At 40.2% G+C, this 13,826-nt stretch overlaps 1 protein-coding gene across 2 annotated transcripts in view; it reads right to left on the bottom strand.

Moving 5' to 3' along the window:
- FBXW8 (F-box and WD repeat domain containing 8) overlaps positions 1–13,826 on the bottom strand; it is a 117,553-nt gene that overhangs the window by 56,731 nt on the left and 46,996 nt on the right. For both annotated transcript variants that reach the window (XM_081539705.1, XM_081539706.1), the window contains exon 5: positions 13,160–13,317. In XM_081539705.1, the coding sequence (XP_081395831.1) occupies positions 13,160–13,317 (158 nt within the window). The remainder of the gene's footprint in view (positions 1–13,159; positions 13,318–13,826) is intronic.

Genomic DNA, 13,826 nt, shown 5'->3' with positions numbered 1-13,826 from the left:
CCTCTCCCTTTATTCGTGCTTTCCTCAAATTTTTCTCCATAATATTTTCTAGTCAGCATATAGGTTTTAAACATACATTGCTGAGTTAATCCCCAACTATGTTATATTTCTGATGCAATATCAATTCCAATTGTTTGCTGCTCACTTGAATACTACAGACTTTTGCACCCTGACCTAATATCCAGTATCATTGCTAAAGATATTAATATTTATCCTAGTAAAACACTTCTGTTGATTGCTTAGGAGTTTATCCATTTATTCACATACAATTTTATTTCCTCCGTAGCTGGATGCCTTTTTCTTGCCTTACTGCCCTAAGTAGGCCCTCCAGCACAACATTTAACAATTGTAGTGAAAATGGACAGTCTTGCCCTGTTTCTGACTTTAAAGGGAAAGCATCTTTTACTACTAAGTACAAAGTTAGCTCCAAGTTTTTCACAGATTCTCTTAAGCAGACTGAGAAAGTTAGCTAAGTTTTTACTAAAGAATCGAGTTGGTTTTTGTCAAAATATTTTTTTGTTTCATTGAGATGAACATACAGTTTTTCTTTTATAGTCTAACATGATGCATTATATTAATTTTTAATAGACTCAAACTCATCGTGAATTCCCGGGATGAATCCTAACTCGTTATGATGTATTATCTTTTTAATATATTTGCAGGATTCAATTTTATAATATAGTTGAGGATTTTTACATCTATGCTCATGAGGAATATCCATCTGTAGTACTTGTTTTCAGGCATTAGTTATTATTGCTTCTTCTTTATTTAGCCTTAATGCTGGCTCCATAAGCAGAGTTGAGAACTGTTCCTCTTAGTCCATTTTACGGAAGTGTGTAGATTTGGTATTATCTCTTCCTTAAGTGTTTGATAGGATTCACTGGGCTTGCAGTTTTCTTTGTGGAAACTACTAAATTATAAATTCTATTTTTTTTAATTGGAAATAGAGCTATTCATGTTTTCTAGTTCTTGCTAAGTGAACTTAGGTAGTTTGTTTTTTAAAAAGTCAATTCATCCATTTTATCTAACTGATTGAATTTACTGGCATAAAGTTGTTCATAATATTTCATTTTAACTTTTTAATATTTACAGGATTTGTAATGATGTCCCGTCTTACATTCCTTATGTTGGCAATTAATTTCTTTTCTCTCTTTTTCCTGATCAATCCAGCTAGGGATTTGTCAATTTGATCAACTTTTTCAAAGGTATGGTTGTCCCCTCCATTGATTTTTCTCTGTTTTTTTCCTCTATTCTACTCCATCGATTTCTGCTCTTTATTACTTTATTCCTTCTGCTTATTTTATTTAACTTTCTCTTCTTCTTCTATTTTAAGGTGAAAAGCTATACTGTTGATTTGAGACTTTCTCTTTTCTAATATAAATAGTCAATGTTATAAATTTCCCTTTAAGCATTGCTTTAGCTACATCCCATACACTGATATACTGTTTTTAATTTTCCTTCAGTTCAAAATATTTCCTGATTTCTTTGGTGATTTCCTCTCTGACTTATGGGTTATTCAGAAGTGTGTTGTTTAGTTTTTGAATATTTGGACATTCTCCCTGCCCTAGTCCTAGAGTCAGCCATTACGCCAAGAAGCCTTGGGTCCTTTTAGTAAGAGCGATATTTTTCAAGACCTGAGCCCTAGGTTGGCTTATCGGTATTGGACTGTTGCTACTTCTAGACCTTTTCCACAAACAAAGCAAGGATATACATGAAAACATATGCATACAAACATACATACATCTCTGGCTGCTTATCAATCGATCCTGAAAACCACTCCGATACTGCACTCCACACCGACAGCTCCTGTTCCAATCCAGCCCCACAGAGTTCCTTCTGGCCATCCCCGTTTCATACCTGTACCTCCCCCCTTCTCCAATAACGAGGAAACTGGCTACTATTATCTTCAATATTCCTACCTGCTCAATCTCTCTGTATGGTGCCAACCTTCCAAACCCTCCAGGTCACTGTTCCCCTCGGACTCCCTGCCCCACCTATCCCTGGCACCCCTGGGCTGCTGTCCCACTCCATGGGCCTCCCTAACAGCTTTGTGACTCAAAATACTGAATACAGTTCACAAATATATTTACCTCTGCTTTAACAGAGCCTAGGGTTCACAACAGAGTAAACATTACAACTAAAGTTAGAAATACTGAAGAGGAAATTTAATTTTATGGCTTAAAATTAATTTTCTTGTAAAAAAAAATCATGCTTAGTTTTCATTAGGTAGATTGCAGAACTTGGACAGTTTATTTCTCTACCACTATCTCCCCAAAGCTACCCGGTGCTATTTATCACTCCTTTCTGTTCTTAATCTCAACTGTAGTAAGACAGGATAGCTGCTCTGAATTCATGCATCATGCTGTGCCCTATTCAAAAATCAGTGTTCAGTAAAACCAGACCCCCAATAAACCAAAAGATTAACACCAACTCTAGTATCATTAATACAGTGTGCCAGTGTTTTCTGCATGACAAAACTATTTCAAATTATTTTCATAGTAACTTCAAAATGTGTAGTCATCCAAGAAACTGCCCACTTGCTACGCGTGTCTAAAGCATGAGAACGTCGCTCTCCAGTGTTTCTTAAAGTCGAGATCTTACAGACCTCTAAGAATTCATCCACGGGCCTGTTAGTGTGAAAAACAAAGCATTACATGGCACCGAGGTGGTCACTCGGGGCTAACAGCCTGTGGCTACAAAATGCAAATTCAATTAATGAGATCTCACAGTATGGTTCAGAAGGTCGAAAGTTCCAGATTCCTTTTTAAAATGACCATAAAAACACACAGATTTTAAAAAATTTCCTAGAGATCTCACAACTCCCACCCACAGTTTTATCTGTGGAATGCCACTTCAGGAACACTGAGGTATTATTTAGTTACAACACAAATGCAGTCCAAAGCATGTATAAGCAAGTGTAAAACAAATATAATTTAAAACTCCCCTCACTGAGGAATAGAAACCTTAAAATAGGTATTTTTATTTGACATCTTCCTCCATAACACAAACACAGTCTCTATGGCTTGTCTATGAAACAAATTTTAACACCCTAAGACCACCCCAAGTGCAATCAACTACAAAGTTCAATGCTCTAAGAAATACTTCCGCAATACTAAATAACACCACCTCAGTTCAGAATTCTGCATTTCAATTTTTAATTCCACTCTGAATATCTTTAAAATGTAAGCACTTGTACTATTAAGAAAACTGCTTAAATGTATTCTATCTTTTAAAAGAAATTTACCTGGGGGACTTCCCTGTTGGTCCAATGGTTAAGACTCTGCCTTCCAACGCAGGGGACAGGAGTTCAATCTCTGGTTGGGAAACTAAGCTCCCACAAATCATGAGGGAACTAGACAGCCCAAGCACCACAATGAGAAACCCTTGCAGAGCAACTAGAGAAAGCCCACAAACCTCAGTGAAGACCCAGAGCAGACTTAAAAATAAAAGGACTCCACCTGGTATTTTTTTGGTTTTTATCAGAAAGATGTTTCATTTTGTTCTGTCCACCAATTGTCTGAATAAGACTCCTAAGACCAAAAGGTAGACAAAGGTTTCAGGCAAGAATTACTTACTTGGGGAGGGAGGTGGGAGGGGGGTTCAGGATGGGGAACACATGTAAACCCATGGCTGATACATGTCAGTGTATGGCAAAAACCACTACAATATTGTAAAGTAATTAGCCCCCAACTGAAATAAATAAATTTATTTAAAAAAAAAAAGAATTACTTACTGAAACTTTAAGAGAAAAATGACCAGAGAAGGAAAGCTTTGAAAAAAAAAAAAACAAACCCAATCCTCCACAGTCAGGTATGCTAGCCATCTCCCAAGCAATTATGTTAATAATCCACTTCTGAAACTTCAGTTTTGATCAGGGGAGCGGAGCAGATTGAATACTGCATTCAAAGGTTATGTTATGAACTGAAATGTCATCAACATCTAAGAGACATAAGCAAAACTACTGAAGAACCGATTTTTTTTTATTAAGCATAAAATTACAACTAAAACTTTGGAAGCACCTAGTCTCAGTAGCCGCCTAAGTAAAACATGGTCCTACTGTTCACTGCTGAAAAGAAGCTTGGAGAGACCCACTCCCATCCATTGTACACATGTCAGGAAATGAGAAATCATAGTCACTCCAGCCCAGGGCAGGCAGAGTCCTGGACAATGGAGCATGTGTGCGCGCAGACAACTGCACCAGGAGGACTGCACAAGTGGATAAGCCACTCTGCCTGGCTCCATGGCACCCCAGAAAGATGACTGCTGGCTGTCCCAGCTAGGCTTCCCCATGCTAAAGAGCACTGGGTCTCTGCTCTCCTCTCTCTGCTTTCAGGGACAAATCAGAACTTCTTTGCACCTAAGAAGTGTGTAATCTCATTTCTAACCAAAGAGTGAGTTTTTGAGACAAACTCTAAGCAGGGATCGGGTTTCCAGTACACTGCCATTCCCTAATGTGGTGGCTTGAGGCCAAAGGCAGGCAAGCATGGAGCAGATGGAGTCCTGGCAAGGTCTGCACTGTCCCTGCATTAGCAGCATCTGCTCATTACTCAGAACCTTCGCTGCTTTATCTAATGCTCCAGGAAAAGCATTCTGATTTGATTCATTTCGGTATGATAACGTGCAACACAATTAGTGGTAAAATCAAACTGGAGGGCGGCCAGTGCTGACAATCGGAAACAAGGCAGAAGAAATATGAGGCCAGTGGGTTGGAATGCAAAAAATCACAAGTGTGGATCATCTTGCCAAATCTCACCACCCCAGGTGCGTGTAGTGTTCTTGCCGGGCAAGGAGGCTAAAAAGGACATGGGGATGACTTACTCTCTCCCAGAGCAGCTTCCATCTCCCCCTCTGGACCTGATTCCTTCTGTGGAGAATACATGTACAGACAGACCATCGAGGGGGTCTCCACGGCTACAGAGCTTCCCTTTGGCACAAGCAGGGAGCTGAAGTTCATTAACTCATTTTATTGTATTATTCTTCTTTTCTGTGGAGCACAGTCACAAATTTCAGACCCCCAAGGTGAATTTCCTTTGTGCCATGGCACTGCCTAACAAGCGCATGTTCACTGCTCTGGAGAGGAGCACTACAAAATGTGCATTTGATTATCTCAATCTGTCTTTGCCCAGAAGTAGCTACTCATGGATATGTTAGTACAATCATAGTTCCAATCTGCTAAACTGAAGTAAGACTAAAGACAGTGCCACCTGAGGTCTGGGGCTGGGAGGGAGGAATGAAAAGTTGTTGCTTATCTCAGAAAGTAACAACTCCTATCAGCCTGATAAAACAAGCTGAGTGAGACAGGAACAAGAAAACTCAGGAGCTATCATCAAAGAAACAATTCTAATATTAAATGGAGTGCGTGTGTGCTGAGTTGCTCAGTCGTGTCCGACTTTGTGTGACCCCGTGGACTGCAGCCTACCAGGCTCCTCTGTCCATGGGATTCTCCAGGCAAGAACACTGGAGTGGGTTGCCGTGCCCTCCTCCAGGGGACCTTCCCAAACCAGGGATCAAACCCACGTCTCTTACATCTCCTGCATTGGCAGGCGGGTCCTTTACCACTAGTGCCACCTAGCGCCACCTGGGAATACTAGAAGGAATTTGAGACAAATCAAAGATTTCAACGCAAATGATGCAGCCAAGGAAGTACTACAGGTTTTACCCACAGAAGGGTAAAATGAAACCCAAAATAATATGACTGAAATGTGATGATGTAAATGTAAGCAACTAGACAGACCAATTGGACAGAATGTAACATCTAGAAACAGACTGAAATACTAAGAGTTTCATATATAAAAATCTGTAAAGGTAGCACTTCAAACCAGTGAGGTAGAGACAGGCTTTCTACTAAGAGATGTTGGAAAGATATAATCAGATTCATATGCTATTCCAGGATGAACTCTATATTGGTCAAGATTCGAACATAAAGATAAGCCATAACACTGTCATCAAAAAGAACACAAATGACAAATCCCAGCGAGGATGTGAAGAAAAGGGAACCCTCATACACTGCTGGTACAAAAGTAAACTGGTACAGACACTGTGGAAAAGAGTATTTCTCGAAACACTAAAAACGTAACTACCATATGACTAAGCAATTCCACTCTGGTATATATTAAAAAAAAAACAACATTAATTTGAGAAGATACATGCAATCCCAATCTTCATAGCAGCATTATTTACAATAGCCAAGATATGGAAGCAACCTGTCCATCAACAGATATAAAGAAAACACAGGGTATATATATATATATATATATATATACACATACACACACAATGGAATACTACTCAGGCATAAAAAACAGTGGAATTTCCATTTGTAACAACATGGATGGACTTAGAGGGTATTACGCTAAGTGAAGTAAATCAAATGGAAAAAGACATGATCTCATTTATATGTGGAATCTTAAAACAAACTAGCAAATATAACTAAAAAGAAACAAGCTCATGGACATAGAAAACAAACTAGTGGTTCCCACTGGGAGAGCGAAATGGGGAGGGGCAGACAGAGACAAGACAGGGACAGAAGCTTAAGCAGTACCAACTACTATGTATAAAATAAAAAACCTACATGGATATATTGTACAGCACAGGGAATATAGTCAGTATTTTATAATAACTAAAATTGGAGTACAATCTTTAAAATTGTGAATCACTATGTTGTACACCTGAAATTTATATAGTATTGTACATCAACTACATCTCAATTTAAAAAAAATTTTAACTCCTAAAAATAACAGAAGAAAAAAATTACAAGTGGCAGGTACACATGTGAAAAAATTCAACGTCTCTCACACTAAGAGTAATGTAAATTCAAATATCTGGATACCATTTCTTATCAAAGTGACAAATACTTAACATTTTGAAACAAATAACTTTGCTGATAAACTAAGAAAATGGGCTGGTAAGAATGTAAAATAATATAACCCCATTTTCATTTACCTTTTGACACAGACATTTTTTGGCAGGAAACAGTCCGTCCTGCATTCATTCATATGAAATGTTGTATGTACAAGGCTTTTCACTACAACACTGCAACAGTGAAAGCAGAAACAACCCAACTGTTCCTCAATAAAGGACTATGTAAATAAATCATAGTGTACACAATGGGATACCATGAAAAAGGAGCACCTTTCCCATATACTGACATGGACAACCTTTCATGCTACGTCTTTAACGAAATGTGAGCATTCTCAGGTTTATTACAGCATTATTTCCAATAGCCAAGATATGGATATGACTCAAATGCTCATCAGTGGATGAATGGATAAAAAAGACATGGTATAGGGACTTCCCTGGTGGTCCAGTGGCTAAGACTTGGTACTCCAACTGCAGAGGGCCTATGTTTGACACCTGGTCAGAGAACCAAGATCCCACGTGCCGCCAACGAAAGATCCTATATGCTGCAACTAAGACCCAGGGCAGCCAAATAAATACATACCTTTTTAAAAAAGACATGGTGCTGAGAGAGTCATTTCCTAGGCAGGTTGATAAGAAGTCTAGGGGTCTCCACCGAGAGAGGGGTCTGGAATTCTCAAGGAGGATAAAAAAAGACAAGCTTTTTTTTTCTCCTCTACATTCCTTAGTCTTAATTAATACACAACTCAGTTTAAAACTGTGTACTAGGGATTATACAACAACAATGTATCCAGCTGGAAGACAGTTTCTCCTTCCTGAAAACCTTCTGACTAATCCTGATATCTTAGAGTGTATATTATGGGAGTGAGTCTGGAGGATCTTTCTATTGTCAAACGCTAATCCTGTTATCCTAAAGTGTAAATTATGGGAGTGGGTTTGGTGAGGTCTTTACAACCTCCAGACATTCTTTTGATTCAGTGTAATAATTAATTAGAAAATATATAATTCCATTGCTAACACTAGCAAGGGGGTACTCTTTCTGCCCCCTTCTGATGCCTATGTCAGAAGCTTTCTCTATCCCTTTTATACTTCAATAAACTCTATTGCACAAAAGCTCTGAGCGATCAAACCTTGTCTCTGGCCCTGGACTGAATTCTTCTCCTCCGGAGGCCAAGAATCCCGGCCGTCTTTTCGTGGTCCAGCAACAATCTTTCAGTGCTAAGTCGCTTCAGTCGTGTCCAACTCGTTGCGACCCCATGCACTATAACCCACTAGGCTCTGCTGTCCATGGGATTTTCTAGGCAAGAATACAGGAATGGGTTGCCATTTCCTCCTTCAGGTCTTCCCCACCCAAGGATCGAACCTTCATCTCCTGCATTAATAGGTGGGTTCTTTACCACGAGCGCCACCTGGGAAGCCCCTTAAAAGACATGGTATATATACCCAAAATACACAATACCCAATAAAATATTATTCAGTCATAAGAAAGAAGAAATTCCTGCCATTTTCAAAAATGTGGATGGACTTTGACCATATTATGCTAAGTGAGATAAGTCAGACAGAGAAAGACAAGTGCTGCATGGCAACACCTACGTGTGAAATCTAAGTCAAACTTGTTTTTAAAAAAACAGTAAAATGGTGGTTACCAGCATGTAGGGGGCAGGAGGGATAAGATTGGTGGTGTTTAAAAGTACAAACAAAAAATACAGAAATATTTATCACTTGTTAAGCGATAAACTTAAGTGATAAATCACAGGGTTCTAATGCACAGGATAATGAAATACTATAATACTATAGATAATACTATAATTATGTAATACGGTAAATAGTGCTACAATGGCCACCATATTATAATATATAAATGTATCAAGGTAGCACACTATACACCTTAAACTTACACAATGTTATATGTCAAATTTACTCAATTAAAAAATAGATACGCCATTAAGTGGGAAAAAAAAAGCCAACATATGGAATAATGTTATAAAGTAGTATGCTGACAAAGGTCCGTATAGTCAAAGCTATAGTTTTTCCAGTAATCATGTACGGATGTGGACCATAAAGAAGGCTGAGTGCCAAAGAATTAATGCTTTTGAACTGTTGGTGCTAGAGAAGACTTTTGAGAGCCCCTTGGACAACAAGGAGATCAAACCAGTCAATCCTAAAGAAAATCAGTTCTGAATATTCATTGGAAGGACTGATGCTGAAGCTCCAATACCTTGGTCACTTGATGCAAAGAGCCAACTCACAGGAAAAGATCCTGATGCTGGGAAAGATTGAAGGCAGGAGGAGAAGGGGACGACAGAGGATGAGATGGTTGGATGGCATCATCAACTCAATGGACATGAGTTTGAGCAAACTCCAGGAAATAGTGAAGGACAGGGAAGCCTGGTGTGCTGCAGTTCATGGGGTCACAAAGAGTCGGACATGACTGAGCAACTGAACAACAACAACAATCTTTTGTTTAAAGGGGGGGAGGAAAGGATAAAAATAGATATTAACACTTTGAATTTAGAATAAAGAAATACTGCAAGGCTAGACAAACTAAAAAATATGGTTGCTTTAGAATGGACTGAACAGGGGCTTCCCTGGTGGCTCAGTGGTTAAGGAATTCGCCTGCCAGTGCAGGAGACACAGGTTCGTTCCCTGGTCTGGGAAGATCCCACATGTCTTGCCCGTGCACCACAACTGCTGAGCCTGTGCTCCAGAGCCTGGGAACCACAGCTATTGAGCCCACGTGCCGCAACTACTGAAGCCTGGGCGCCTAGAGTCCGTGCTGCACAACTAGAGAAGCCACCACAACGAGAAGCCTGCACACGGCAACCAAGAGTGGTCCCTGCTCGCTGCAACTAGAGAAAAGCCTGAACAGTAATGGAGACCCAGCACACAGCCAAAAATAAATAAACAAAATTATAAAAAAAAAAAAAAAAAAAAGAACGGACTGAACAAAACGGGTAGAAGATTTTGCAATGTATAATTTTATGTTAGCCTGACCGCAATGTATTAGTCAAATATATTAAATTACAAAATAAAACCCACTCATAGATTAAAAAATTAAAATAACAAATATACATACACACATAACTACTATCTAGAAAAATAAACCATAAACAAAGTTCATTGAAGAATAAGTGACAAATTGAAAAAACATTTAAGATCAAGGACAAGCTTATTTCCTTAGCCCTTATTTTCAACCACAGAAGATAACAACCCAAAGAAAATGAGGAAACTATTCGCAGAGAAAGAAATTCAAGCACCTAATAACACAAAAGGCTGCATATTGTCACCCTGCTTATTCAACTTATATGCAGAGTACATAGTGCAGAAGGCCAGGCTGGATGAAGCACAAGCTGGAATCAAGATTATCAGGAGAAAGATCAATAACCTCAGATATGCAGATGACACCACCCTTATGGCAGAAAGCGAAGAACTAAAGAGCCTCTTGAAAGTGAAAGAGGAGAGTGAAAAAATTGGCTTACAACTCAACATTCAGAAAACTAAGATAATAGCATCCGGTCCCCATCACTTCATGGCAAATAGATGAGGGAAACAATGGAAACAGTGACAGACTTTATTTTGGGGGGTTCCAAAATCACTGCAGATGGTGATTGCAGCCATGAAATTCAAAGACACTTGCTCCTTGGAAGGAAAGCTATGATCAACCTAGACAGCATATTAAAAAGCAGAGGCATTACTTTGCCAACAAAGGTCCGTCTAGTCAAAGCTATGGTTTTTCCAGTAGTCGTGTATGGATGTGAGAGTTGGACTATAAAGAAAGCTGAGCGCCAAAGAAGTGATGCTTTTGAACTATGGTGTTGGAGAAGACTCTTGAGAGTCCCTTAGACTGCAAGGAGATCCAATGGGTTTAACCTAAAGGAAATCAGTCCTGAATATTCATTGGAAGGACTGATGCTGAAGCTGAAACTCCAATACTTTGGCCACCTGATGCAAAAAACTGACTCACTAGAAAAGACACTGATGCTGGGAAAGATTAAAGACAGGAAAAGGGGACGACAGAGGATGAGACGGTTGGATGACATCACTGACCCAATGGACATGAGTTTTAGTAAGCTCTGGGAGTTGGTGATGGACAGGGAAGCCTAGCGTACTGCAGTCCATAGGATCACAAACAGTCGGACACTACTGAGAGACTGAACTGAATAGCACAATGAAAAAACATACAATTATATAAATGAAAGTAAACAAAAACAATGGTGAAACACCATGGCCACCTAGCAGGCAAGCATAAGGAAACAGTCATTACACTTTTGTATATATACTGTCATATACTTTTGGTGAGACTATAGCCTAGTGAAACCTTTTTGGAGGGCAATCTGGCAATACTTATCAATGTGTAAAGCATCCATAGCCTCCAACCCAGTGATTATCAGTAAGTTGCCCTGTGGATGTCTAAGTGTGTAAGGTCCATCTCAGTATCTGCTCGAGGAGACTGCTGTGCAGCACCGTGTTTAATAACAGCAACAACAAAAATCCCCACGGACATCACCAAGGGCCCCAATACATAAAGCATACAGCCACATAATGCAATACTATACAGACAGAAAGAGAACAGGGTTTACCTATAAGCATTAATGCAGAAAGACTCCAAGACATGTTATTAGGTGAAAAAGCAATGTGTGTGCAAAATGTGAGACGAACTTGAGGTAGGGCAACAGGGAGGAACTCTTCAACTTCTTTTTGGATATTTCTTCTTTTACATTTTATACTTTTGCGCTCTGTTTGCATTTTAACTACCTAATTTTTTTAAACCAAGTATTTAAAAATACACGATGGCAATTACTTGCCAAGTATTTAGTGAAAAGAGAAGTTCCTCTGGCATATCTACAAGGTTTCTTAATATTTCTGTGCAACAACGGGGAGGAGGGTGACAAAGACAATTCTAACCAACAACCTAAAACCAGCAGCACACTTGCATACCATCAAAAGTCAGATTTTCAAACTCATGAGATATGAGACGTGAGGGTGCAAATAAATCAGATGCACCATTCTGTAAGTGTCTCTGTAGAGTATTACACAATCAGCATTGGATCCCAGGTACGTCCTAGGAGAGACAACCACAGTTCTGGATTCACTACTGATGAACAAGTCCGCCTCAAGGAAATCACTTGGCTTCTCTGAACCTCAATTTTCCAATCTGAAGAAGAGTGTGTGGGGGGCGGGGGGGCAGGGAGAGGCTATCAGATTGTTCTACAGTGTATGATTCTAATGGAGAAGTACTGCAAACCTTTGCAGAGCTGTATGGAAAAAAATCTCACCGGTAATTTGGCATGTAGGAATCACACTCAAGCTGCTCCTCTGTTATCTCTGCAGGATCTCAACAAATACACCTCATCTATGACACACCCCAGAGACTGAATTAGCTTAGCTTAGCTGAATTACTAGAGGCCAAAAGGAAGATCTATCAGTGGTGTCTGACTAATGCCAAACTCAAACAACAGAGTTCGTGTTGTTAGAGCAATAAAATGAACATATTTAAGATTTCAGCCCTAATTTTTTTTAATGGCATATGCATATCAAGTTCCCATCAGCTCCATTACCACAGTTCTGTCCTACCTCTGAAGATCTGCAAGCATGCCATGACATGAACACTAACATTCTGAAATATCTCATGGTCCCAACTTTCAAGCAAGTGGGGAGATTTTGGAGATTCAGACTTCACAATATAATGGAAGTTAGGAGCATGAGAGGTGGTATACAATATCATGGCCATCTAAATCATTAGACTCTTCTTACCCAGTTCTGTAAATCCACAGTTGCCAGCACACAGAAAGAATTCTACGAGCCCCAGGGAGACAGCACATTACCATGATTTACCTCGTATGGTGTATAAGAGCCAGGAAAAGGCAGACCCTGCCTTTTGTTTTTCTATTTCCATATTTGTCAAAAGATTATTTCTGTCTGTCCTCTTTTCACTGTTTCCCTTGGATCAAGCAGAGACAACAGGAAAAGTAGGCCAAGTATATTTAATATTTTACACCAAACAAGTTATTTGCTTAAGATGGCCTGGCCAGCCTCGTGTCTGGCACTAAAACCCAGCCCGACAGCTCCAGCAGGAATTAAACACCAGTTTTAATGGGCGCTGTGTTCCAATGCCTACTAATGCACGGAGGGTTACTGGCCAACGTCTTCACATAAAGATGAGGATGAGTGTATGTGTGCGAACATGTGTGTGTGCCCATGTGTATGTAGGGAGGGATTACAGGGGGGAGCCGGCCACAGCTGCTTAATTTTTGTCAAGCTTTTTTTCTCCTTAATAGGGAGGAGGGTTGCAGTCACTCACCATCCTCGTAAGCCGCCACCGCCAGCGAGCTGTTTATCCTCACGAAGGAGACGTAGGGCTGCATCCCAGGCTCGTCGTCCTCAAACTCCGGCTCCAGGAAGGGGGCCGTGTAGTCCCAGGTACGGGTGTCCCACACCCTCACGTCCCCCGACGTGTATCTGGGGAAGAAGGACACAAGTGGTTCCAAGTGGGGAGTGAACAGCAGGGCCACGGTGGGGAGCCTGTGGGAGCCTTGAAACGCCAGTGGAGGGAGGCGTGGCAGGGGGGGACCCACTCCTGCAACACTGTTTACACGAGTCATCCCCACAGGAGAAAACAGCTACTTGGTAACAGAAAGGCTGCGAGCATGCTCCCCGTTCTCATGGCACAATGGCGACAATTTCAAAGGAGAATATTGTAATTAAAACACTGGAGAGCAAGATCTCCTTGCCTTCCTTTTCGACTATTATACTCCTTCTGCTTCCTTAAGTTCTCCTAGTAAAGGGATCACTAGCAGAAATGTGCAGAAGCCACACTATTTACACACATACGCACACGGGCAAAAGACAGGGAACCGCTAAGGGCTAATGGTCTTACAGGCACAAGCTTTCTAATACCTCATCTATGCATCACATTTGACTGATTAAAGTCCCTAAAGGCTAATTGATTTGCTGAAACAATTAAATCT

This window comes from Giraffa tippelskirchi, chromosome 11 (genome assembly GCF_054371585.1).
Source record: "Giraffa tippelskirchi isolate mGirTip1 chromosome 11, T2T-mGirTip1v1.2.pri, whole genome shotgun sequence".
Lineage (NCBI taxonomy): Eukaryota > Metazoa > Chordata > Mammalia > Artiodactyla > Giraffidae > Giraffa > Giraffa tippelskirchi.
Note: the sequence above shows the minus strand (reverse complement) of the source record. Positions and strands in the feature narration are given on the sequence as shown.